This window comes from Athene noctua, chromosome 15 (assembly GCF_965140245.1).
Source record: "Athene noctua chromosome 15, bAthNoc1.hap1.1, whole genome shotgun sequence".
Classification (NCBI taxonomy): Eukaryota; Metazoa; Chordata; class Aves; order Strigiformes; family Strigidae; genus Athene; species Athene noctua.
The window spans coordinates 6377641-6402710 of record NC_134051.1 but is presented as its reverse complement, the minus strand read 5'-3'; the positions used below and the strand labels follow the sequence as shown (position 1 = coordinate 6402710).

The 25070-nt window shown below is 52.1% G+C and overlaps 1 protein-coding gene across 6 annotated transcripts in view; it reads left to right on the top strand.

Annotated features, from left to right (window-relative positions):
• MPRIP (myosin phosphatase Rho interacting protein) overlaps positions 1-25070 on the top strand; it is an 87380-nt gene that overhangs the window by 51042 nt on the left and 11268 nt on the right. For 3 of the 6 annotated variants that reach the window (XM_074918923.1, XM_074918925.1, XM_074918924.1), the window contains exons 10-24: positions 2422-2478; positions 3714-3782; positions 4015-4104; positions 4563-4672; positions 5624-5662; positions 9045-9630; positions 10555-10671; positions 13681-17547; positions 20456-20603; positions 21150-21267; positions 21981-22140; positions 22279-22398; positions 22883-22969; positions 23653-23815; positions 24260-24345. In XM_074918923.1, the coding sequence (XP_074775024.1) occupies positions 2422-2478; positions 3714-3782; positions 4015-4104; positions 4563-4672; positions 5624-5662; positions 9045-9630; positions 10555-10671; positions 13681-17547; positions 20456-20603; positions 21150-21267; positions 21981-22140; positions 22279-22398; positions 22883-22969; positions 23653-23815; positions 24260-24345 (5817 nt within the window). The remainder of the gene's footprint in view (positions 1-2421; positions 2479-3713; positions 3783-4014; positions 4105-4562; positions 4673-5623; positions 5663-9044; positions 9631-10554; positions 10672-13680; positions 17548-20455; positions 20604-21149; positions 21268-21980; positions 22141-22278; positions 22399-22882; positions 22970-23652; positions 23816-24259; positions 24346-25070) is intronic. The other 3 variants (XM_074918926.1, XM_074918927.1, XM_074918922.1) reach the window with 2 other exon arrangements.

Genomic DNA, 25070 nt, shown 5'->3' with positions numbered 1-25070 from the left:
GCTGCTTCCTTGATGTTTATGCAGTCGCAAGTGGGTGTGAGCGGGACGAAGGCTGCGAGGAAGGACTGAACCTGCCCGCCTGAGCTTTCCTCCCTTTGCATATTTCAAATGCTCACCAGACCTGGAGGCAAACAGTACAGAACAAACACAAAATGCTTTCCTCTCACTCACCACCCTTCTGTAGGAGCAAAATAAACATACTTGCTAATCTTTCAAAAAGATTACAGAGCCACTGTAAATACAAGCTGCATTTTTCATGGATGGACAGCTTCTGATGAAGGATATCTCAGGAAAAGGCAATAGCTTAGCATTTCTGTAGTAGCTTTTCATGTAGACTTGTACAGCCACAAGAGTGATTTTTAAATTCTTGTCCTTAATAAAAAGGTGCAAGAAATGCACATAAAGTGGTGATGCACATTGTGTAGTGAATGCAAGAAAATCATGCAGCCAGTGGGAAGAAAACCTTTTCCTTGCATTAAATACGCCTCTATTGTGCCACTCCTGCTATAAAAGTAGCAACATAAGAAAAAGCAGCACATCTGCTAGCTTGCAACCGTGATTGCAAGACTCTCCCCTGCCCATCATGTTCATTGTGTCAGATGAGATCAGTTATCCTTCAGGATAAAAGCCGAGGGAGAGTTTATCCCTCGTTGGGCTTGGAGAGTTGCAGCAGAGCCATGGCTTGCACTGCATTGGTATCTCTTCCATCAAGTGCTTCGTCTGGTTTTGGTTTCTAATGTTTACACCCTTCAGTGGCAGCTGGTGCCAGACTTTTCATGCTTCAGCAGCTTTGCAGCTTCGGGCAAAGCCTGTGCTCTCCTGCCTGCCCGAGCACTTGGAGGAGAGTGGAGGGGTTTCTGTGGAGGCGCAGGACCTGCAGGAGAAACCTTCCCCCTCTGGCTGCTTCCATAGTGTCTCGCTGCTGCCCATTCAGAAACGTGCATATGCTGTTTAGCAGCATCTTTCCTCTCTGACTGCTTCTACACCTTTCCTTAAATTTTAAGGAAACTAAGAAATGTAGTATGGATGCTGCTAAGGAGAGATTTATCTAGTTTTGCAGAAGATTCTTGCCCTGTGCTTCTTCCCAGATAATAATAACAAGCCCAGAGCAACTGCAACACTTGCAGTCCTGTTTTCCTTCCCTGCAAACCACATGGTTGGGAGCTGGTTATTTTTGATCCAAAATGTAGATCCTTTGCTTGATGCTCTCCTGTTGTACCAGAAAGAGACTAAACAGGACCCAGATCCTGGAAGCACGATCCCACCTGCACATCAGCAGAGGAGAAGCAGGCATGTGGTGGTATTGCTCTCTCGGGGTAAATTAGGGCTGAGATTAGGATGCCCAACTCTCATAGCCAACTTCAGCGATGGAGGTAGTCATTGCAAATGCCATTTTCTCTGTAGTTTGTTCGTGGCTTATTGCTGCCTCGTCAGCAGGTCCTGCTGGGGCTCGGAGGGTTTGTTGCCTGCAGCCACATCACAGCCAGAGCTGCTCAGTCTGGCATTCCTCTCCCTCCTCTGATTCTCTAGGGATCTGGGAAGGGCAAGGTGGCATTTACTTTCCCCTGTGTTTTTGTGGAGTGGCTCTGGCTCTGGCTTCCCACCACTGTGGGAACACTCAAATGTGGGACGTGCCACCCCACAGCATCGGTTTGGTTGAACAGGCTTCCAGAGCCCAGTTTTCCATTGCTTCCCTTGCTGTAGCCCGTTTCAGACGCTACAGCTGCATTTCACACACTGCTGTCCTTTCCTCCTCCGCTCCACAGCACATGAGCAGCTGGAGGAGCTCAGCCTCGAGGGAGTGAAAGCATTTCCACCACATCCTTCCCTGCATGCGGGTAGGGCTGGGAGGAAGGGCTGGCGGGAGTTATCCCACGCTGTCTTGGTTGCTTTTCTCAGAGCTTCAGCATCGTGATGCACCCACTGCGGGGGATAGAGCAGGTGTCATCTGGGTGGTGCGGTGCTGGGATTCCCTGTATTTCCAGCCTTGGGACCTCAGTGTTATTTTGAGCCCCTCAGCCTTGCATCAATAGCACATAGTTTGTCCTTCATAATATATAATAGAGGGACAAAACTGCCTGCAGTTGTGTTAATTCCTTGCTTCTCCTTCTTCTGTAATGCTGGTGTAGCAGTAGGAAATTGCAAGACAAGTGCTAGGAAAAGAACAGCCTGAATAAACCATACAGCAGGTTTCTGTTCCTCCTGGGAGCAAACGTTTAACCACCACGCGGTATAGTGATCCAGTATGGACTAGATGACCTTTAAAGGTCCCTTCCAACCCAAACTATTCTGTGATTCTATGAATTTCACTGTTGCTGGTCTCTTTTATTGCTGCACTGTGTTTTATCAAGCTACTGCTGTTGTCTTCTGGGTGCAGACGCTTCTTCCCTCCCCTCTGATCACCTCTCTCCTTTCTTGCAGCCTGACCTGCTGAACTTCAAGAAGGGCTGGTTGACAAAGCAGTATGAGGACGGGCAGGTGAGTCCAGGGGAAGCTCTGCCCTTCGCTTCAGGCTTTGGTGCCACCATCAATCCTGGTTTCTGGCAGCTGACACCCACTCTGACGTCCCGGCTGTGCGGGCCATGCATGGGGTGGCTCTCGGCGCTGATGAAGCCCCAGTGTCCTTGCAGGGTAGATCAGTGCTGGGCCATGCTCCAGATGGGAGAAACCAGATGTAGACACTTGGGCAAAGCAACGACAGGGAATTTGTACAACTCTGGAGCCAGGCAGCAGTGTTTGTGTGTGAGCCCTGTGCGAACAGTGTTTGTCTTGGAGCAGAAATAGCTGGTGCTCTGTCCTGTGGAGGTTTCAGAGCCTCACAGCTGGATATCGTGTCATGGGTTTCTAGGGAGCCAGGGCAGCTTGGATAGCAGCACTGGTTTCGTGTTCCCATTCTCTTATTAGTCTCATCTCCCTTGCGACTCAGCAACCTCTTTGGCGTCAGTAATGAGGCTCAGATAAGGTCTCCTGAGTGCTGGGGAAATGGCAAGGCCAAGAAATAAATAAATGCCTCTGAGCTGGCACTGAAGGAAGCAGCAGCTGCCGTTTTCATCCTGTCCATTCCTGGAGAGATGTGGGATGTGCTGCTCTCTTGGAGCCTTAGAGATGGGCACTGATGCCCTGGCTGTTTGCAAACCACCCCTTCCCTGGATTTCCTTCCTTCCCACTCAGCCCATGGAGGGAAAACAAGGGCGACTCGCCCACAGCTGTGAGTGCCATGGCCCGGGCTCCACTGCGGGTATGTGCTGGTGTGTTGGGCCCTGGGGCCGAGGGCACGTCTGTAGGCACATCTGTAGGCAGCTGGAGGGGGAATTAGCTGCTGGAGCGAGTGCTGTGTTAACTGAAACCTGCCTGGGGTAAGGCTGTGCCTCACTGGGAGCATGCAGAAGGCGTATTTGTATACAGCAAGGGCCAGCTCAGTTTCTAGGTACTGCAGATAGAACACAAATGATACATGAATGTGGTGTGGCAGTGCTGGGGAAATTGGGGTCCTGGTGGTGCAAACCATCGCGATGTCCCTTGCATTGCTGCCTGTTCGGGTCTCCCCTTCCCCAAGCGAGAGCCTCTTGGTGAAGCCAGTGCTGAGCTGGGAGGGGAGAGGCTGGAGCGGTCTCCCTGCGGGGCATCTCTGCCGGTGACCCGTGACAAGCTGCCCGGGCTCCGCTGGGGGGACAGAGCAGGACTGTAACTACCCCATCTTGGTTGTTTCCTAGTGGAAGAAACACTGGTTTGTGCTGACCGACCAGAGCCTGCGATACTACCGGGATTCAGTGGCGGAGGAGGTAAGTGTCTTCCTCAGCAGTGTTCAGCCCATCGTTCTGCACCCAGGGGAGCCCCAGGTGCTCCCAAACTCTGACCCTGGGCAGGTTGTTTCCCCAGATGATTCCCCAAAGTCCTGGGGCATCACTCTTCAGGGCTTTGTGCTTTTCGAGGACCTGCTGCATGCCTCCCTGCGAGCCATCACACTTTGGGGTTGCAAAACATTCTGGCTAATTTTACCTCTTCCCTTTCCAGGCAGCTGACCTGGATGGAGAAATTGATTTATCCACGTGCTACGATGTTACTGAGTACCCGGTTCAGCGAAACTATGGCTTCCAGATCCATGTAAGGAAAACATGGGGAGGAGGAGGAGTCTGGTTGCAAGATGGCTGGTGGGGCTGCTCATGCTGTGCTGCTGCTTGGGGATGCTCATCCATGGCAAGGGAAACACCCCCCCAGACACCTAAGAGAGGCCACCTGGCATCCCCCACAGTGCTCCGGAGAACTGTGGCCTTGGGTTTGAGAGGCATATTATTTTGGTTCACAAAAAATGGAGGGGGAAAGGGAAGGTTTTGTCTCAGCCATAGTCTCTCAGCTACAACAAAACCAGCCTGATTGCTGAGAAATGCTAATTCCCACCGTGAGCCTGCTGGGGGGTGGAGGGGCTGGGTGAGATCTCCCTGTGGCTGGCAAGCCATGCCCCAGCGCTGGGTTCTCGGGGCTGGGTGCAGGGTGGTATTGGGGGTGAGAAGGTGCTGGTGGGTGCAATCAGCTGCTCAGAGCCGAGCCTCCTCTCTCCCTAGACGAAGGAAGGGGAGTTCACCCTCTCCGCCATGACGTCGGGCATTCGCCGCAACTGGATCCAGACCATCATGAAGCACGTTCGCCCCACAACTGCTCCTGATGTAACAAGGTAAAGAGGGGAGTTTAGCAGTCTTTGCAGTTGTCTGAGTTGCTGTGCAGGAGAAACTCTTCCCCTATCTCCTGTCTTTCCTCTTTCTGAGCCTGTCCATTCCTGAAAGCTGCGGCTCTTTCTCACGTCCCTCTCTCTGGGCTTAATTTGGATACCCTTTGTGGGGATGCAGATATGCTGAGTTACTCTTACACTTGCAGATTTCAAAGAGGGTTGAAAATGTGGCTTTAATTTGTGCATAGGAATATGAAATACTGTTTCTATCTCAAGGCTTCTCTGGATTCCCACCAGGTATTGTGAAACCACTTGGATTCAGTTGTGCTGGGTTCCCCCTTTCCTCTGGCTACTGTTCAGCACGAGCTGCCCATCCCCTCCACGGGTCATGGCAGCACGAGCCCAGGGTTCAGTTTAGAAGCTGTTTGGCTCTGATATATTTTAAACTCCGGCCAGCAAATCGTCTTCCCTCCTCTTTTGATCTTCCAGATAGCCGCCGCAGCTCATTCCCCTTACGCGTTAGTAATGCTTGCGTCTCCTCCTGCTGTCAGTGCCAGAGGAAGGGACCCCCCCCCGCTTCACAGAGTATCTTCTGTGAGCACTTGCGGCTGCGGGTAAAGGGTGTTTGACCTCCTCACAGCTAACCGCGCCAGCCACACTCCTACGGGCCACCTCTTACAGGCTTCCTGGACACGGCCACACCATTAACTCCGTCTCCTGTCCTTACTGTAGCTGCAACGAGCAGGTTTTTGCCAGGTTTGTCCCCGCGTTGGTGGAATGGCTCTTTGCACCCGGTGCTGTTGACCTGGAGATGTTCCAGCCTCTCCTTCCCCATCCCGCTTGGCACTTGGCCACCATTTCCCAGCCCTGCCAGAGCTCTGGTGGATCTCGCGGGGGTCTCGGGGAAACCGCCTCTCTCCTCACTCCTGTGTATGTTTGATTTCCATGCAATCCCAGGAAAAACTTCTCTTTGAAACTATCCGTGCTGAAGCCCAGGTTGGAAAACTGTGTTCTCTCCTGTATTAACGTTTTGTGGTTTGTATATCTCGTGATTCACTGCATGCTCCTCCTTTTCTGCACCTCGGATGGGAAGTCCTGCAGTTTCCATTTATTTTTCTTTCTTTTCTTTTTTTTTTTCCCTCCTTTTTTTTTTTTCTTTAAATAAAAGCCAGAGAGAAGGGAAGAAGCAACCTGGTCTTGACACTTGATTTGCCCACACTGGTATCTTCCGATGTGACTAGATATGAAGATGAAGACCAAGGAAATTTGAGGGGACTTCTCTGCCAGATATATTTGTAGCCTAAGAGGTTACTGCAGCACAGTAATCCTGTGCTCACTGTCTTTGCATCTGCTCCAAGCCCACATGAAATGGTTTGACTTGGCTGACCCTCATGAGAGGGTCCAAGCGCAGGTACCAGTTGGGCAGTAACTTGTTACGCTGCATAAATAGACCGTGGATCTCAATCCTGATCTGGGGAAAAGGGAATTACAAGTGCACGTCTGTTGTTTTCCACCGAGCTGGTTTTGGACGGGGTAGAGTCTGGCGTGGGTTAGTCACATTGCTGAGAAGTTGTTGCTGTGAGCTGAAGGGCTGCGCTGTGCCTGCAGCAGGGCCCCTGCTCAAAGGCCTTTGCCACGGCGCGGGGTATCCCAGCCGTCCCACCTGGCTTCGGGCACGTCGTTAACGTCCGCACCCGGGGAGCGGCTTGTGAACGGGGCTGCTGGAAAGCCGAAGGACAGACTGCCAAAGGCTCGTGATGGAGAGGTGGCAAACGTCTGCACAGCACAGCCAGGGTGCAAGAGGGAAGTTTTCGGATGCTGGGCTGTGCTGGGAGGGCAGTGATGTTGGCCTGTCCAACTCTGCACACTCCTGCAGCCTTCTGCCGTGTCTCATTAACCTGCTGCCGTGTCTCCACCGAGCCAAACACATTTTCTCGGTTACTCAGGTCCTAATTACTGTTTATATTGCTGCGTGTGTCAGCACCCGGCATGGGGGGGGGCAGATTCTGCGCTGCTCCCTGCCCTCGGCAGTGCCCTGCAGTCTCCAGAGACACTAAATACACTTTGGTAATGATGACCATGCAGATATAAAATACCCACAAGAAAAAAGGTGGCTACTTCGGCACTGGGTCCTTGTTCAGCTCCCAGCCCCGGTGAGGCTGAGTCCCCCAGTGCCCCCCCCAGTTCCCTGCAGCCTTCATGTGCTCCTTGTACGCTGCGGCAGCATGCTCGGCTCACAGCTTGCACCGCTCCCACAGCCACCCGTATTAAAAACCCCCACTTTTTCTGTTTTGACCTATAAATACCATTGTGAGGTAAAGACACCCCCCCTCCCATGTGATGTGAATTAATTTGTCTGGGATGGAGGCGATGTGAAACGTTTGAGCAGAATTAATAGCCGTGGGGCACTTGTGGGTGATGAAACGAGAAACTTCGGGTCAGTCTTCTGAGTCTCTTAACTTAGTTCCCAGCGGCCTTCCCTCTGCTCCCTGACACACATCCCATGCCCTTTGGAAAGCAGCAGAGGAGAAATGAACTCGTGAGAGATATCACCTCTAGAAATGCCAGGATTCTTCCCCATGGTATTTAGAGCAGCATAATTTCTGTCTCTCAACAACATCCAAGGGGCCCCGGAACCCCCTTTCTTCCTAGCACTCTTCTCCATTTTAAGACTCCTTCTCATTCCTACTTTACTTATTTAAAATGCAGCTGTAATCACTAACTGACTCCAGATTTAGTGCCTGGCTTTGGAGTCTTGCAATATCTTCTAATGGTTGAGGAGCAAGGAGGTTTCATCGTGGTGCCTTTTGGGTTTATTTTATTAGCTGCAGGTGACAGAACTGAAGAAGGGATTATCTCCGAGCTGGTTTTAGCCTGTAACTGCCAGAGTTTCTTGAAACCCAGCTCTACTGAGCCTGTGGTTTGATCGTGGATGAAAGTGCATCGGAAGATACTAGCTCCGGACCCATGCAGAGTCATCTCTTCTGCTCCATTCTTTATTTTGGGCGTATGCATATACATGAAGTTGTTGGCTGCGGGAGCTGGGGTGTGTTACCAAGGCGGGAGGAGAAGCCGTGCTGCTGCTGCTCCCTCCCAGTCCTGACAGGCTTAGTGCATGCGGTCCCGGGGGGGTCAGAGCCCCCTTAGCGGTGATTCGCCTGCAGCGAAGGGCCCGGGGAGCTGCTTTCCAGCTCTTCCCACTGCACCCTTCTGGAAAGCTTGTGGAGGCTGCGCTGGAGGCTGGAGCCCGGGGGGATGCTGTGGTTGAACTGGAAGAGGGGAGAGCCTGGAGTCAGCCAGAGCACCAGGGCTGTGCCTCAGGAGGCATTTCAGGGGCTCCTGATAGCCAAGAGAGTTCAGCAAATACCTGCCACTCCCTCTGCAAACGTAGCATACTGCTATTTTCTTTTTTAATTTTGATCTGCATGTTACAAGGCTGGCATGTCTACATTTAATAAGTTAATACTGCATTATGGATTATCTGTAGGTTGGAAACAGTATTGCCTTCCCCTGTTAACTTTCCCTGCTTGACGAGTATGTCTCCCCTCACCACCCTCTAACTCAGCACTAAAAATCATTCCTTGCTTGAGAAATCGGCATTTTCAGTGACTTCCACGGTGTGTTGAATAACTCTTGCTCTCCTTGCTGCACTGACAACTGCACATACAGCGTGCAGCCCCCGTGCCGGGGTGGCTGCCCAGGGAAGGTCTGTGCCTTCAGTGCAGATAGTGGCATGGAGAAGTTTTCGATCCATTAATACCCCGACTTTGCCAAGCTCATGGAAAGCCTTCCCCCTGTTACCCAAGACCTCTGGGAGCTGCTCTGTGCTTCTCCGCCGCACAGCTCTGAAGCCAAACTGACTTTGGTGGGACTGGTGGCATCCTCCCCGCAAGCACGTGACTATTGGCCGCGTCGACCGGCGTGTGTGCATGGAGCCCTGCAGCCAGGGAGGCGGGCGGCGAGCCAGCCGGAGGGTGCCGGAGGAGCTTTTGAAGCCTCTTCCCTGTCTGGCAGGACAATTCGGGGTCGCTGCATCGGCCACGGGCTGCTGCTGGGTCATGGTCGCTGGCCCTGGGGCAGCTGCCAAGAAGGAGCGAGGTTGGGATCAGCCGCTCTCTCCGGGGGCCGGGGGGTGCCCAGGAGCAGCCAGGGCCGCTTGCACCAAGGCTTCGCACACCAGCACAACCCCAGGGAAGGGCAGGGGCGTCCCCTGTGCCTGAGAGGCGATGGGAGATGGAGGGGCCGCGGGCACCCACGTGGCATTGGCTTGGGCTTCCAGCAGCCCCTTTCCACCTGGCTCTTCGAGGCATGCGTGGGAGCACCTGGCCGTCTCGAGCACTCACTGATGCTTTTCTTCACCCTCTTTCTGTCCTCACAGCTCCCTGCCAGAAGAGAAAAGCAAAACAAGCTCTTCCTTTGAGACTGGTCCAAAGCCGAGCGAGAAGCCGGATGCGGAGCAGGCTGAGCTGGACCCAGAGCAGAAGCGGAGCCGTGCCCGGGAGCGCCGGCGAGAAGGACGTTCTAAGACCTTTGACTGGGCCGAATTTCGCCCCATCCAGCAAGCCCTGGCCCAGGAACGTGCAAACGCTGCAGACGCCTCCAAGAGCGGCTCTGCCGCCTTCTCCAGGGATGCCGGTGCCACCGAGGCTGACTCGGGAGAGCTGGAGCGGGAGCGGGCCCGGCGGCGAGAGGAGCGGCGCAAACGCTTCGAGATGATCGATGCTGTGGACGGGGCAGGGTCAGAAGAGGCTCTAAGGATGGAGGTGGACCGGATCCTGCCCGTCCCGACAGACATCAAACCGCAGAATGTCCACGTGGAGATTGAGCAGCGCTGGCACCAAGTGGAGACCACCCCGCTGCGGGAGGAGAAGCAGATCCCCATCGCGCCTCTGCACCTCGCCCATGCCGAGGACCGGGACGAGGGGCTGACGAAGCAACACTTGACCACGCTGCTGGAGAAGGAGGTAAAGCGGGATGTATGGGGTGCAGGCTGCCTGCTGAAATGGCCTTCAAGCCGTGCAGGAACTATAGGAAGCTTGAGCAAGGCTTAAAAAAGCTGCTTTTATTCCTACTTTGTAATAGCAATGAGTGGGGATGCTGTAGGGTCCCTGGGGAAGCTGGCAGAGCACAGATCCGTGTCTGTTCCTGTATGGCTCTGCCAGCAGCTTTCATGTTCCCATGACTGCAGAAACGGCTGTTCCTGCAAGGGTGGTATTTCACTACCCCCCTCACATTTAACACAGGCTGCACTTCTGTTGGTTGTTAGCCAGCCTGCCTCTGGTGAGGTGGGTACGATTGATATGTATCAACCAGACTCTAAATTCAAGCTCATAATTCTGTGTGGCTCTGCAGCTGTGGAGGTTTGTGTCTGCAGTTATGTCTACAAAACTATAAACTGGTTTGAGTTGTAGCACACACCACAAACGTTCTTTTTTTGTGGAGCCTACATCAAACAATCTTACGATTTTAAGGAAAGAAAGGAGGAGACTCAGCTCACTTGGAAAAAATCCATGCCTGGGCTAGCAAAGGTTATTGTTAGTTGGGATTAAGGTGTATTAGCAGGAATGATAGGGGTGCAGGCGTGGAGTAACCAGGAGTATCACTGATCTGAACTGGGCTGGGATTTGCCAGGGTCACGCCTGGCACAAGCTGGTGCCATTCATCCTTTGCTGCAGTGAGCTTTACGAATTAAACTAATGCATAACTTAGTTCTTTCAGGGGGGAGGGATTTTGCCTACAAAATGAAATCCAGATCCCAGAGCAGAACAAAGCAGCAGTGCCATCAAAAGCCCCGTTCATTCTGCTCTGCGGCCCCTCCGAGCCGCTTACTCCTTACAGCCGACCCCCTGCCCACTCCCTGGACACTGTCTCTGTTCGTGTCCCTCCAGCTGGAGCAGAAGCAGAAGGAGGCCCTGGAGCTCCTGGAGCAGAACCGGCACCTGCAGGACCAGCTGAAAGTGGCACTGGGCCGGGAGCAGAGTGCTCGCGAGGGCTACGTGTTGCAGGTAGGAGAGCAGGGAGGAGAGGGAAATCCATCTCTGTGCCTGAGGGGGACCCTGGTGGGCTTCAGTCCCGGGTGTTTGTGGGGGCATCTTGGTTGACGCAGGGATATGCTGTGACCTTCTTGCAAATATTTCTAATTCTGTAGCCTTACCAGGATCATCTACTTAAAACCTCTGATCTGGGATGCAGTAGACAGAAGATGGCATTACCTACTCGCATTCCCAAGGGAAAGCAAAACACAGCCACGGTAGACATATGGGACCTCCCCAGAGTCCACCTCTGATCCATCCTATACTGTGTTTGCCTGTGCAACAGCTGTTTCCCCTTTCTGTGCCCCAAATGCCCCCCTCAGGCAGCGGGGTTCACATAAAGCTTTCTCAGCATTTTGTAGCCCAGCAGTTGCTCCTGGCCGGGAAATTTGTGTGGTGGTTACATGGGCAAACACAGCACACATAAGGGAGTATCTCCTGGGCCCATTCCCCACAGCCAGAGTGGGATTTGCAACAAGGACAGCCTGTTGTTTTGGGTCATTTTGATGGTTTCTTCTGTTACAAGATGCCTTTCCTCAGCAAAGCCTGAAAGTGTGTTTTGGAGGTTCTGGCAAAAGAGACGGGAGAGTCTCTTGGGAAGTCTTTCCTCCCCTCCTCCAAACAAAGTGGATTTTTTCCAGCCCTTCCTCTGGGCGCGTCCGTACCCGAAGGAGTCATGACGCCTGCAGGACAGCTTCTGGCTGCTCTCATGGGTCCATAGTCCTGTTTTGTGCAGGAGCAGCATTTTGACCTGCTCAGGTCTACTTGGCCAAACTGAATCGAAGTGGCTGTGCATGGTCACATGCTGCGCTGCGTGGCAGCAAACCTGGTGTCGACGCTGAACTTTGCGTCCTTATTTCTCACGGGACAGATTTCCCCTGAAGAAGTTGCACAGGCAGTGGAACCAGCCCAGGTAGGGGGGCACCTTGCCTTCCTTGCTGGTGGTTTCCTTGGAGAGTTATTAATGCCTTTATTTCTGGAGTCCCTGAGCTGACAGTGCTCGCTTGGTGGAGTTCCATTTTCATTTGGCAGTGTTGGAAGAGTAATTAACTCCTGCTTCCCTGGGACAAAGGTATCTGACCTTCCTTTGCCCAGAGCCTGGAAAAATCAGGGAATGGGGCTAAAAACTGGATGCTGAGTCCACCGTTAGATTGGCCATGTTGAAGTTGGCTGTAGCACCTCGATGTGAGGAGGGGGGGCAAGAGAGGAAGTCTGCCCCTGAAGAAGGGCAGATCATCGCGGCACTGAGAAGTGACCCAAACTTTGACCTAGAAGTTGGAGAGCATTTTTGGAAGGGTTGGAGGCTTTTGCTTGCTCCAGTCTGATTCTTTTGGGGATTTCTCTCATGTTTCCCTGGGAACAGAAGGATTAAAGTCCTATTGCAGAAGGGAGTAACCCCACCAAACTCTGCCGGGGTGGAGGGAGTGGAATCACTGGGGTGGATTTCTGCAGCCCCAGACTGCAGGCAAACATCACAGCATTTTTTTGGACAAACCCTCTGAATTTCATGTGTCCCCCGCCTCCATCATGCCTAATTTTGGAGAGATTCCTACGTTACCTCTGGGGAGGGACAATGGAGGACCCTGACTGCTGCCAGCCTGTCCCTCCTGAGCTGCCAAGGAGGGTTTGGTGCCCCCCTGGGGCCAATGACCATGACCAGCCCCGTGCAGAGCCCCAAGCACTGCCCTGACATAAAAGATGCTGCACGTTCCGTAAGGCAGCCGCTGAGAGACCCACCCCGATGCATGTGCCATGCACCAATGCCTCTCCGGCCTCATGTAACCCCTCTTTCGCTCTGAGCTTCCTCAGGATGGGGGCCCCCAACTTTGAACCCTACTGGGAGAAACAGCGGAGGCTCCTGCTCCTTGCAAAGGGATTGGAGACGTCCCCCAGCTCCAGTGATGGCGGGTGGGAGGGATCACATACTAACCTGTCCTGGGCGGATGTTCTTGCATGTTTTTTGGTGTAAAGCATGAAATTTAACTTAACATAACTGAGTGTCACATCTGTGGGCTTTCCTTATCAGCAACCAGAGTACAGCAAGGCAGGCCAAATTCCTAGGCTTAACGCTGTGCTTCTCTTGCCTCTTCCTGTCTGTGTATTTTTTTTTAAAGATACATAATTTCTGTCGCCTTTTGCATGACTCTCTCCGTGAGATTTCTCTTTGCATGCTACATTGCTTTGGTTTGAATCTCATAAAGGTTGGTTTCTTTTACTTTACATTCTCATCACACCTTTTCCCTCCCTTCACTTGTCGGGCTTTTTATTTTGTCCTTTGTTGGGGTTTTTTTGCAGGTAGAGAAATTAGATCCTCTCTAGACTTAAACTTTAGCATAACAACATCTCTTTAATGTGAGAGCAGCCACTAAGTTCTGTTGGGCAGTCACAGAAATGACATCACCATGCCGGCTGTTCTGTCTCCCTGCGTTTGGATGGGATGTGATGTCATTTGCTGTTGCCTCACTTTCTGTTGTTGCTTTTGGTTGGTAGGACTGTGTTACCTGAACTGTGCACTTTTTGTTTCACAACAAAACAAACAAATGCTAAAAAAGCAGTTCCTTTCTTCTCGACCTGTTCCCATCCCCTCCTCCTTCTCACCGTTCCTGTTTTTCTCTCGTCTGTCCGTGTCTGTTTTACTGCTGGTGTTTCTTTTTCATTGTTTTTTGGTTCTATTTGATTTTGTTTAGTTTTTTTTTCCTTTTAGCCTGTTACTGTACAGCTGTTTTGATGTTGTGGTCCGTGTTTTCTGTTACTGGATAGCAGTTGTCGCTCATTACAAAAAAAAAAAAAAAAAAAAAAAATAGAGTTGGTTAAAACAAACAAAAAAAATTGTGCCAAGAACAAATCATCCCAATTGGAGCATGTGGGTAGCAGCCAAATCGCTGTGAGGAGCTTTTCCATGGCCTGCCTGGCCAGAGGTGTGACACTCAGAAGGGAGAGCCAAGAGTGTTACTAATCTAGTATTTAATCAATTTTTTTAAGACCGAGGTGGCCGCCTCGCCATCAGGTGCCTGGCAGAGGCTCCACAAAGTCAACCAAGACCTTCAAAGCGAGCTGGAAGCCCAATGCCAGCGTCAAGAGCTGATCAATCAGCAGATTCAGTCGCTGAAGCGCAGCTACGCTGAGGCTAAGGACGTGATCCGGCACCACGAAGCCGAGATTCAGAGCCTACAGGCGAGGCTCAGTAACGCGGCGGCCGAGCTCTCCATCAAGGAGCAGACCCTGGCCAAGCTCAAGAGTGACCTGAGGAGCGAAAAAGAGAAAGCCAGAGAGCAGCTGGAGGAGTGGCAGCATGGCGAGGCCACGCTCAGCTCCCAGCTGAAGGCCAGCGAGCAGAAGCTGAAGAGTGCAGAGGCTCTGCTCCTGGAGAAGACCCAGGAGCTGCGGGACCTAGAGATGCAGCAGGCTTTGCAGAGGGACCATCAGAAGGAGGTGCAGCGGCTCCAAGACAGGATCGCGGACCTGAGCAGGCAGCTGAATGCTAGCGAGCAAACACGGATCCTCATGGAGGAGAAGCTGCAGAAGAATTACGAGGCTTTGCTGGAGAGCTGCGAGAGGGAAAAGCAGGTTTTAATACGGAGTCTGAAGGAGGTGGAGGATAAGGCCAACGAGTATGAGAACCAGCTGCAAAATAGCGAGCAGCAAATGGAGATTCTGCAGAAGGAGAAGCTCAGTGCAAAGTTTGAAGGCAGCGAGCTTGTCCACCAGCTGGAGGAGCAGCTGGTGATGAAGGAGGCCAGCATCCAGAAACTCGCAGAGCACATCAAGGAGCTCGAAAGAGAGAGAGATCAGATCAAATGTCGGTTCCACGAGCTCATGAATCAGGTTGCCGAGTCGGATAATGAAGTTGCAAAGCTGCAAGCAAAGTTGAAAATGGAAGAGACCAACTACCACAATCTGGAGCAATCATTGGAGGAGGTGTCAGATCAGTTCCAGGGTGTGCAGAAGGTGCTGAAAGAAAAAGAAGAAGAGTTGAGACACGTTAAAGAAATGCACTTGAGAATTGTGGAAAAGAAAGATCAAGATCTCAGTGAGGCTTTGGTTAAAATGGTTGCTTTAGATAGCAGTTTAGAGGAGACTAAAGTAAAGCTAAAGGCCAAGGAGGAGGCTTTAAAGAAATTAGCTAGTGTAGGCACAGGTCCATGTGCTGAGGAGGCAGAAGACCTTGGCCCCAGTCTTGAGGCTGATGAAAGTCACCCCTCCCAACTAGGGCAGCCTCCACAAACTCAGGGTGTCCTCCCAGCTCTGACTTATGCACTGAAGGAGGAGGAGGATGAGGTTCTTGAGACCAGCCAGCAGCAAGCAGAGGAATTCGGCTCCCCATCCAAAAGTGTGGAGCTCCAGGACCAAGACTTGATTCAGAAAGCCTTAGCAAAGCCTGATGTAGGAATCGTGGGGGCCAAGAGGCAAAGAATCCGCTTCTCAAGCATCCAGTGCCAAAAATACATCCATCCAGATGGATCGGAGAAAAACTGGACAAGCAGTACCTCTTCAGACACAAGCCAAGACAGGTCGCTGTCTGAAGAAAGCATGTCATCAGAGCCGGCTCTCGGTTACCCGTCGTCGGGGACAAGTGACTCTGAGACCTATCTCTCAATCATCCATTCCCTGGAAACCAAACTTTATATTACGGAGGAAAAACTCAAAGATGTAACGATGAAACTGGAAAGCCAACATGGCCATAATCAGGAGACACTCATTGCCCTCCACCATCAGTGGGCCAGCACAGAGTCTCAGCTGCGGGAACAACTTCAGGCCAGCTTATCCCAAGTCAGTGCTTTGATCTCACAGCTGGAGAGTGAGAGGCAGGAAAAGTTCAAGCTCATAGAAAATCATGTTAACGAGCTGGGAGGTTTCCAAATGAAAAATGATCAAGCACTGACTTGCTTAGAGAAATGTAGAGAGCAACTAAGATCTTTACCCAAATCAGACAAGGAAAAAGAGGGTGATTTGTTCCTTGTTACTCTGTCCAGCATGGAAACAACCTTATCAAACGCAATCCAAGCCTTGAGAGGGGCGCCAGCCCCATCGGAGTATCAGCAGAGTGAAAGCCTTATTGCGGAAAGCCCCGCTCCAGAAGGAGGTTTTTTGGGAGAAGAGGAGCATGTCTCCAAGGAGCAGCGAGCGGAAATGTTTGACGCCAACCAGCTGAGATGGCTTTCTGAGAGAGTGGCATTTGAGGCCTCTCTCATCAACCACATAGCGGAGTCTTTGAAAAATGCAAGCTCTGAGATATCTCGGCTTCTGAGAGAGATCCAGGGAACAGCTGAAGTGGTTTTGTTGGAGCCAGCAGATGTTTCTCATACAGCAGTGGACTTGGCCAGCATCCTATCTAAGAAGCTGCTGCTGGAAGGGGAGTTCTGGAGCCAGGTGGAGGAGCTGAGAGTGCACTTGAGCACCAGAGAAGGGGAAGCCGAGGGCAAAACAGAAACAACAGGTTTGGGCTTTTCTTCATGTTTTCTAAGTGCTGTAGCAGATGCTACTTTGATCAAGGCAGAACTTGGGTTTGTTGCTCAGAAAATGAGAGAATCTTTTCATCAGAGATTAAAAACAATCGAAGAAGACCTCCATAATACCAAAACAGCTCTCCAGCAGCATAAATGCATGTTGGAGGAGATCATCAAAGCGTACAGGACTCCTGATTTTGACAGAGTTATGCACCATATTTCTGAAGCGCTTGAAATTCAGAAAGATGCTTCAGAAAAAACCCAGATCTCCTGGGACGGGAGCCGTCTCCAAATGGTGCCATGTCAGGAATTAGCCAAGGTGGAGGAGACCGGCAGCCTGCTGGACCGTAGTAGTGAAGCTCTTGTTTCCATTCAGGAAGATCTTGCCCAACAACTAAAGGACAAATCAAACGTTCTGAAGGAGATATCTGTTGCCTTACTCTCTCTGCCTCCTGAGGAGGCAATGAGAGACTGTCAGAAGCTCCTGAAGATATCTCAGAGTCTTTCTTATCATTCGTGCATGGGAGACCTTGAACAGTATTCCTCTTTGTTAGTCCACGATGCAATTGTTCAGGCTCAGGTTTGTTATGCCGCTTGCAAAGTCCGACTGGAGTACGAGAGAGAGATGAAGTCCTACAAGGAGTCCTTACAGAGCATGGACGCACTCTGCCAAGAGCGCGTGAAGACGGTCTCTCTCCTTCGGGACGAGTACGAAGACTTGCTCAGGAAGCAGCAGGGTGAGTACAGCGAGGTGATCGCCATGCTCGAAAGGGAGAATGCCGATCTCAAAGCCAAGGTGTCTCAGCTTGACAGTCAGCGAAGGCTCTTGGAGGAAGAAGAGCATAAACACAGCAAGAGCTTGAGCGAGTTACAGGGACGGTATGAGGAGGAGATTCGAAATGTGATAGAGCAGCTAAACAGGACGGAGGATGCTCTGAAGGCTGAGAGGACAGAGGGCCTCAACCAGCTGGATGCCATTGTCCGTGACAAGCAGAACATGGAGCAGTATCACCTGGAGCAGATGCAAATGCTGGAGGACAAGTTCCAGGCCAAGATCAAGGAGCTACAGGTCATCCACGGCGAGGAGCTGCAGGCGCTGCAGGAGCACTACAGCCAGAACCTGCAGCGCCTGCAGGAGACCCTGGACGAGTACCAGCGGCAGCACCCGGAGGCATCCCCCGCGGCGGGCCCGGGCGGGGGGGACGCCTGGGTGGCCGGGGAGGAGGGTGGCACTGGGCAGGGCCCCGACGGTGACCTGGACTCCATGCATGGCCTGAGGGAACGAATCCAGGAGCTGGAGGCCCAGATGAACGTCATGAGGGACGAGCTGGAGAACAAGCATCTGGAGGGGAACGCTTCCACCTTGAGGGAAAAATACCAGAAAGACTTTGAAAATTTAAAGGTCTTGATATGTTTAATGCTTTCCGCTTTCTGCTGCTGAGTGTACGGGAGGGTGCATTTGGTCCCAGGCTTTGCTTGCCAAACTGAGGGGTGTCCCCTGAAAAAGCCAGCATGCCGAAGCAAGCCCCAAATCGTTAGAAAGGCCTCTGTAAAGCATGGCGTTTTCGTTTTCCCCATGCTGGGGTATTCTAAATGCATTGCTGAGGGCTTGGGGGGGTTGATTATTGGAGTCAGTCTCTGCGTGTAGAGGGAGGGAGAGTTTCAAAGTAGCCTGATGACGTCATGCTCTCCTTCAATATAACATCAATATAATAATGTCATGTTTCTCTTTCCACCTGAGGCGTACATTTTGTTTGTGACTTCCCTTTAAAAGCATTCCTCAACTCTTGTCTTTCCCAGTCTGATCAAATCTCCAGTCTGTCTCTGCTGCCCTCAAAAATGTAGGATGAAATGGAAACTTGATGCTCTCAAAATGTACGTTCCTGGGGAAAGTAGCTGCAAACAGATGCTAAATTCTGTAGCAAAGCAAAGCTCTGCATGAGGCTGCAAGGAGACCCACCCTGGTGTTGCACACCGGTGAATCTTTACACAACAATGAGTGCACAGTTATGGGAAACCCGGGCTAGGTGCAGAAAAACCCACAAGCAATGAAACGCCATCATTCAGATTGCTCCACCAGTCAGACTGTCTGTAAAACTCGCATGAGATGGTAAAAAAAACCTCTTGGGCTTTGTGTTTTGCTTTTGATTGGAGAGCGTTTCCAGTCAGGAAGTGGGTTTAGGGCAGTAGAGGACTCTCAGCAGCTCCAGGAGAGGCTTCCAGGTTGAACGGGCAGTGATGCAGGCTGTGTGCAGAGGCCAGGCCGGCGAGGCTTTCACGGAGAAGTTGGCAAATATGTGGGAGAACTTGCTTCCAGCCACGAGATCCTCAGCGCACATTTGGGCTGGGGATAAAGCGTGGCTCAGCTCCAACCAAAAGCTGGTTTTAGCCTGGGGAGAGCAGTAGCTCTGCTGCAGCCCATGAGAGCTGAATTGGGTGTTCAGGGGAGGGAGAACCGCTGGGGAGGTCGGAGTGGTGTTCACTGAATGCTATCTGTCTCCTCCATCTCAACCCTGAGGAAGGAAAAGCCCTTCCTGAACCCCCGCTCAGGTCAGCGGGATGGGTAACGCCTTGTTCTGCAAGCCAGGCACCAAACAGGGTCACTTGTACCAAGGGATGTTCTTGCTTTGGAAGAAACAAAAAGGCCAGAACCAAAATAGAGGCTGAAAAATAACATCAAGCAATGAACCTGAGCTCCCACCTGTGTTTTCAACTTCACCCCACCAAAACTTGCAGTTTGCCTGGTGGTAAGACAAGCAGCATCTTCTGGGCAGAGGGCTCTGGGAGGAGAGCAGGGTGAAGAGGCCTTTGTAGGAAGCAGAGGGACAGATGGCAAAATAGAAATTTCCCTTGGTTAGAAAGCTGACCAAGGGATTGCAGACCTGTCCAATTTAATGGTTTAAATGTCGTTGATTCTTCTCCTGAACCTGATGGAGAATGTAGCATCAGTAACACAAGATACTGTTTTGTACATGTTCAAATGTCCTGGATTTATAGCAATGCATTTACAATACATTAAATACTGAATCTACATCCAGACCTATGGAGGATCATTCACCATTTTCCTCCACCATGAGAGGTGTAATGAATCCTGCAAAGCTGCTTTGTGCCACTCTGTAGTCAGCCAAGTCCAGACAGGTTCTGGCACTGAGTTATGAATTTAAAAAAAAAAACAAAACAAGGCCGAGAAAGTGAAGACTGCCTCTGAATTAAAACTTGGAGGAAAAAAGAAGCACCAGAGCTGAAAATTGAGAATGAGAGTGGCACAGGTTACAGAGCATTAGACAATGAACTGATGCTGAAGAGTGTAGGTCAGTGGTTGTTAGACTATCACGAGCACTTTTGTCACTGGGGGAGTGAATTTGTCCCCCTTAAATTTCCCATGGAGTCCCAGTGGCTCCTTAGGTGGCAGTTCTTGGTTCCCCTGGAAAATACGAGTGTGATTCAAGAGGAAATCCACTGAAATCAGGAAATAAAGCCAGCCTGTAACATCGAGAGGGAGAAAAGCCCGGTGCAGTGCTTGGCATCAGCGTTGCCCCAGCTGTCTGACAGGGCTCTTGTGCTGCATCCCTGGTGCGTGCCCCTTCCTAGGTCGTGGCTCCAGCCTGCCTGTGGCTTTGCTGTCCTGCCTCTGTCCTGCAGCCATGTGTCCCTCCGGGATCCTGATGCACTTGGTGCAGCGGTCGGGCTGGTGGCTGAGCTGGAAACGGGCTCTGTTATTTATTTATCTGCCTGCAAGGGCAGGAGCGGGGTCTTTGTCTGGGGCAGGAGTGGGCTGGAATTCAGCATTTCATGGCTGGTGACTTCTGAGCCCCCAGAATACTGCTCCCATGTCCTGGCTGAAGTTCACTCCTAGTAATTCAATTAGCAAATAATAGCCCATGCAGCATTTGAAGCGATACTTGGTTGGGAATTAAGGTCCTGTTGCTGTCACCAGTCATTTGTTTTCCACCCCAGAGGTGGCCACATAAAGTCAGGCATTGAAAAAAAGAGCAGAAGGGGCACACTAGGCTTTTTTTGGGGGTTGTTTTTAACATGTATTTGCATCCTCCAGTTGAGTCTGACCCCAGACCTACCCTGTCCTTCCGTTTCACTGGAGCTGTCAGGGGTCGAGGTGACAGAACAAGCCCTGACCTTGCAAGGTCCACCCCTGGCCAGCTCCTCCGTGGTTGGGGAAGGAGAAGATCCCCATGATGGAACCTTGGTGCCAACCTACCTGTTGGCGTGTGCCTCTGGGTGGACCCAGCACCGCTGCGACACCGGCCCTGCGCTCCTGGGCCAACCCCTTCTTCCCCTCATCCCTTTTGCAGGCAACATGTGAAAGGGGCTTTGCAGCCATGGAGGAGACACACCAGAAGAAGATTGAGGACCTGCAGCGGCAGCACCAGCGGGAGCTGGAGAAGCTGCGGGAGGAGAAGGACCGCCTGCTGGCAGAGGAAACGGCTGCCACCATTTCAGGTACGGGGACACGCCAGAGGGTCCCCTGCAGTGAGGCAGCTCCGTGTTGAGGGGGACACGGGGATGGTGTTCACTCCAGTATAGAGGAGCAGATCATGAGATGGGATGAGGGCTGGGTGTGGATCACAGGGAGATGAGAAGGGGCTGGTGGGAAAGACTTTTTGGATGGACATCCATCTGGTCCTTCTCCAGGCTAGGTATCCCCCTGTGCTTGGCTGTAACAGGGTCTGATCCATTTTCTCGTCCATCTCAGAAGGGCATTTAGTCATTCCTGTGGTTAATTTATTGCTGATTACACATTGAATTGATTCTTCAGTTGCCCCAGGGAGTTTTAAAGCACAGGAAACATGTGAATTGGACAATTGTTTGGGCTTTGCGATGCCCCTTTGCCACTTTGCAGCCAGGGCCACAGGGGCTGCAAGGCAGTGGGGGCCTCACTGGGATGACTTGTTTCTTGTTCTTTTAAAACAAACCAAAAAAACCTCCAAATAAACCTGCCCTCGGGCAGAGCGGTGCTGGGTGCTAATGCTGTGCCGTCCCACGCAGCCATCGAAGCCATGAAGAACGCACACCGGGAGGAGCTGGAGCGAGAGCTGGAGAAGTCCCAGCGCTCCCAGATCAGCAGTGTCAATGCCGACATCGAGGCCCTCCGAAGGCAATACCTGTAAGACCATCGTTGTCCTTTGTCTGTTACTGTGTCTCAGAGACCCCTTTCTCCCCTTTGATTTCGGTGGTGGATTAGGGGCAGACCTGTTGTGGCAGGGACCTCTTGATCCCAACCCAGCTGTGCCCATTGGAGGCTCCTGGTTACCTGTAACCTTCCGGGGTCCAGGTCAATGTCCCCACACTACCCAAATCCAGCTGTTTTGTGGTCACCAGAAGCAGCAGATGTGCAGACACGGTGCTGCTTTTCACACAGCTGCAATGGGAGGATTGCTCAACCAAATTAACCAGGAGAGAAGAAAGCACTTAGCTTTTTGTGGCAAGGCTGTCCTCATGTGGGAGCCAAGCAAAACAGCCAGGCAGCTTTATGAACCTTGATGCATCTACATAAGGTACATAGGCATGCAAAGACACCCAGTCCCAATTGCCCAGAGCAAACTTGATAGATCTTAGCTCAGTTTTCGGAAACCTGAGGAAGTCTGGCCATTTAACCTCCTAGAGAAAGACCTCCCGTCCCCTTTGGTGCCCAAGCGCCACTCTGCCAGGAGAGGGAAGGGCTGGCTCGCTCTAGGCTTGAGGTTTTTCCCAAAGGGAGTATGCGAGTCCTCCTCCTCAGTGCTTAGATCCCTGTTGGGTTGTCCCAGGGCGCTGGAGGAAGTGTGGGCACGGGTGGGTGTGTGCGGGGAGGGCACTACCCGGCGTGTGTTTCACCAGGGAGGAGCTGCAGTCGGTGCAGCGGGAGTTGGAGGTGCTTTCGGAGCAGTATTCGCAGAAGTGTTTGGAGAACGCCCACCTGGCGCAGGCGCTGGAGGCTGAGAGGCAGGCCCTCCGCCAGTGCCAGCGGGAAAACCAGGAGCTCAACGCCCACAACCAGGTGAGGGTCCTCACCATGCGCCGGGGTGGGCAAGGGGGGGTGGTGACGGGCTAACAGCCCGATGGGCAACATGGTGGGCTTTGTACCGAGCCGTGGCCATGCTCCCCCTTCCCACAACAGCTCTCCTCCTCTTCCCAGGAGCTGAATAACCGCCTGGCTGCGGAGATCACGCGACTGCGGACCCTGCTGACCGGGGAGGGCGGGGGAGAGGCTGCTGGATCGCCTCTCACGCAGGGCAAGGACGCCTACGAGCTGGAGGTGAGCTCTGCCATGCCGAAGGGGCAGCATCGGTGGGCACAAGGGCCCGTGGACCCCCGGGAGCATGGCACAGCCATCCTATCCTCCTTCCATGCATCGGGTCTGCACAGCTGGTCAGCACCGAGCTTCGTGGGGTGCAGTGGGGCCAGGAGCTTTTAGAGTCCTCATCTCACCATGTTGAGCCAGATACCTGCTCTTACTTCTCTAGACCCTGCTTGTCCCCTGGGATCCAGTCCACACAAAGTGGGGACAGAAACCGAGGGGTGTGTAGGGAGCATGTCAGCAGTGCAAGCTTGGGCAAGTTCCCAAGAGACCCAGGAGTAATTTTCTTGCGTGAACCAGCAGCTTTGTGGTGCTGGTGTGGAGCCAGCATGGGGCTGAGCCTCCAGCCCTGGCTCGGTTGTCACTGGGCACAGCAAGTGAACATCTCAGGATCACGTTGCGTCTGCTCGGGTGCAAACACGAGCTGCTTTTGTTCCCACAGGTCCTGCTGCGGGTCAAAGAATCAGAAATCCAGTACCTGAAGCAGGAGATCAGCTCCCTCAAAGATGAGCTGCAGACAGCACTGAGGGTAATGCCAGGGATGTTTCTGCAAATCCTCCTACAGGCTGTGCTCTGCTCCTGTGTGTGTGTTCTTAGATTTCAGCTCACTTACACCCAGATTTGAAACAATATTTAATTTTTCCTCTGAATGGAAGTCCATACCCACTGTGGTGTCATCAGTAAAGCACTCCACGACCGTATCATCTTAGGATTTACCCCCACAAGGGAGACCGTGTGGGAAAACATTCCCTTCAGTGTTTTTTCACCATTTCCTGTCACATCAGTGCAATTTTTAAATGGCAAAAATAATCAGTGTTAGAGATCTGCCTAGCCTCCCAGCATTGGATCTGGTTTGTTCTGGACAGCCTCTTTGCCAAGGCCATTTCTGGGAATTCTGCTTGAATTCTGTGTCTTTGCTAAAATTAAAAGCCACAGAAGGGTAATCCTGTAACAAAGGGGCTGCATGCACAGGCAGTGCTGTATGCTCGCCGCTGGGCTCATAGCTATCTGCCTGTCTCGAGTTCTGTACTGCTGTTAGACGCAGCTTGAAGAACGTGTGTGAGCTGTGTGCGTTGCCCCAGCTGAGCATTTCTCCTCGCTGCCGGCTCTTCTTCCTTCGGCATTTGCCAAGCTCCTCTTCAGCGGGCTCACAAACTCCTCGGCTCCAGCTGTCTGTCTGACTCCACTGGGTTGTTCTTGTTCCTTTGCCAGGATAAGAAATACGCCAGCGACAAGTACAAAGACATCTACACGGAGCTGAGCATCGTGAAGGCCAAGGCAGACTGTGATATCAGCAGGTTGAAAGAGCAGCTGAAAGCAGCCACAGAAGCTCAGGGAGAGAAATCCCCTGTGAACACCACTGTATCGGGATATGGTCAGTCCTCCTCCAGCAGCTCTAAAAAACCGTGGGTTTCCCAAGCTAACATGTGTAACCTGGCATACAAGCCCTTGTGCAGTAACAGGTCTGAGCGTAGGGCTTGGCATGGTGCTTTTTTGCTGTTTCATGCTGCTTCTCACCTCTGCTCCTTTGTAGACAGTCTTGCCAGAGCTGCCCTCCCGTGGCAGTTCCTCCATCCAGCCCATGGATGGGAAGCTGATAGGCTTTGAAAGCCTTCTGGCATTTTGCATTGGGAAAATCTCGTGCTACATGCGATGCAGGGGGGCAGAGACCCCCCCCCAAAATCCCCTCTGCCCTTAGGGCAGTGCTGCTTGAGTTGGGCTCATTGGAGCACTTGGGAAGGCAGGAGAGCCCCAGCCCTGCTCCTTTCAGGAAGGCAGTGGGCACCACACTAACACCATTTCTTTTGCTTCTTCCCAGATATTATGAAATCAAAAAGCAACCCTGATTTCTTGAAGAAAGACAGATCCAGTGTTAGTCGGCAACTAAGGAATATCAGGTCAAAGGTGAGCTCAGATCTCCTGCCCCACGTTTGGGGCGTTACTCTCTGGTGGGGGTCCCAGGTGGGAAGAAATAGGTAGGGGAAGAAAACTGAGAATTTCCCAGTTACTAGTGCTAGTCTGGATGGCACTGGGAAGAAGAGCGAGCTTTCGACTGCAAAATGTCTGGCTGTGCAGGCAGGCAGAGCCCACTCCCCCTGCGATGCCCAGCAGGGCACACACGCTCCTGACCCTGCTGAGATCGAGGTGTGAGGCTGCTCCCCACTTGAAAAAAAAGAATGAAGTTCACCCTCTTCTTTGGTCTTTCACAGGAGGACTCTCCCAGTATTTGCTCCCTGTTTTCAGTTGAAATTTAGGTGGAAATGTGCACATCATTCTAGGCTTTAGTGTTCATCACTGTAAGATTTTTTGGTCTTTATGTGGAATGATGATGCCTTGGTCCTGGGCATATTTAACACACACTTTGCTTGTGTGTTAACACGGCACAGATGGCTCTGTGTTTCTCTGGCCATTCTGTACTTGCTGTTGGTCCAAAGGCCAGTGGTGCTGTGGCCTGCTGAAGCCAGAGTTACGTCGTCTTACACACTGGCTGTTCTTGTGGGACCACAGGGATAAAAAGGGCAAATAAAGTCACTCAGAAGTCACTGCTGAACATAGGTCAGTTGGAAGGAAGATCAGCATGGGCAAAACCTGCTTTGCCTCTCACCAGTGGAATACCTGGTGTCTCATGC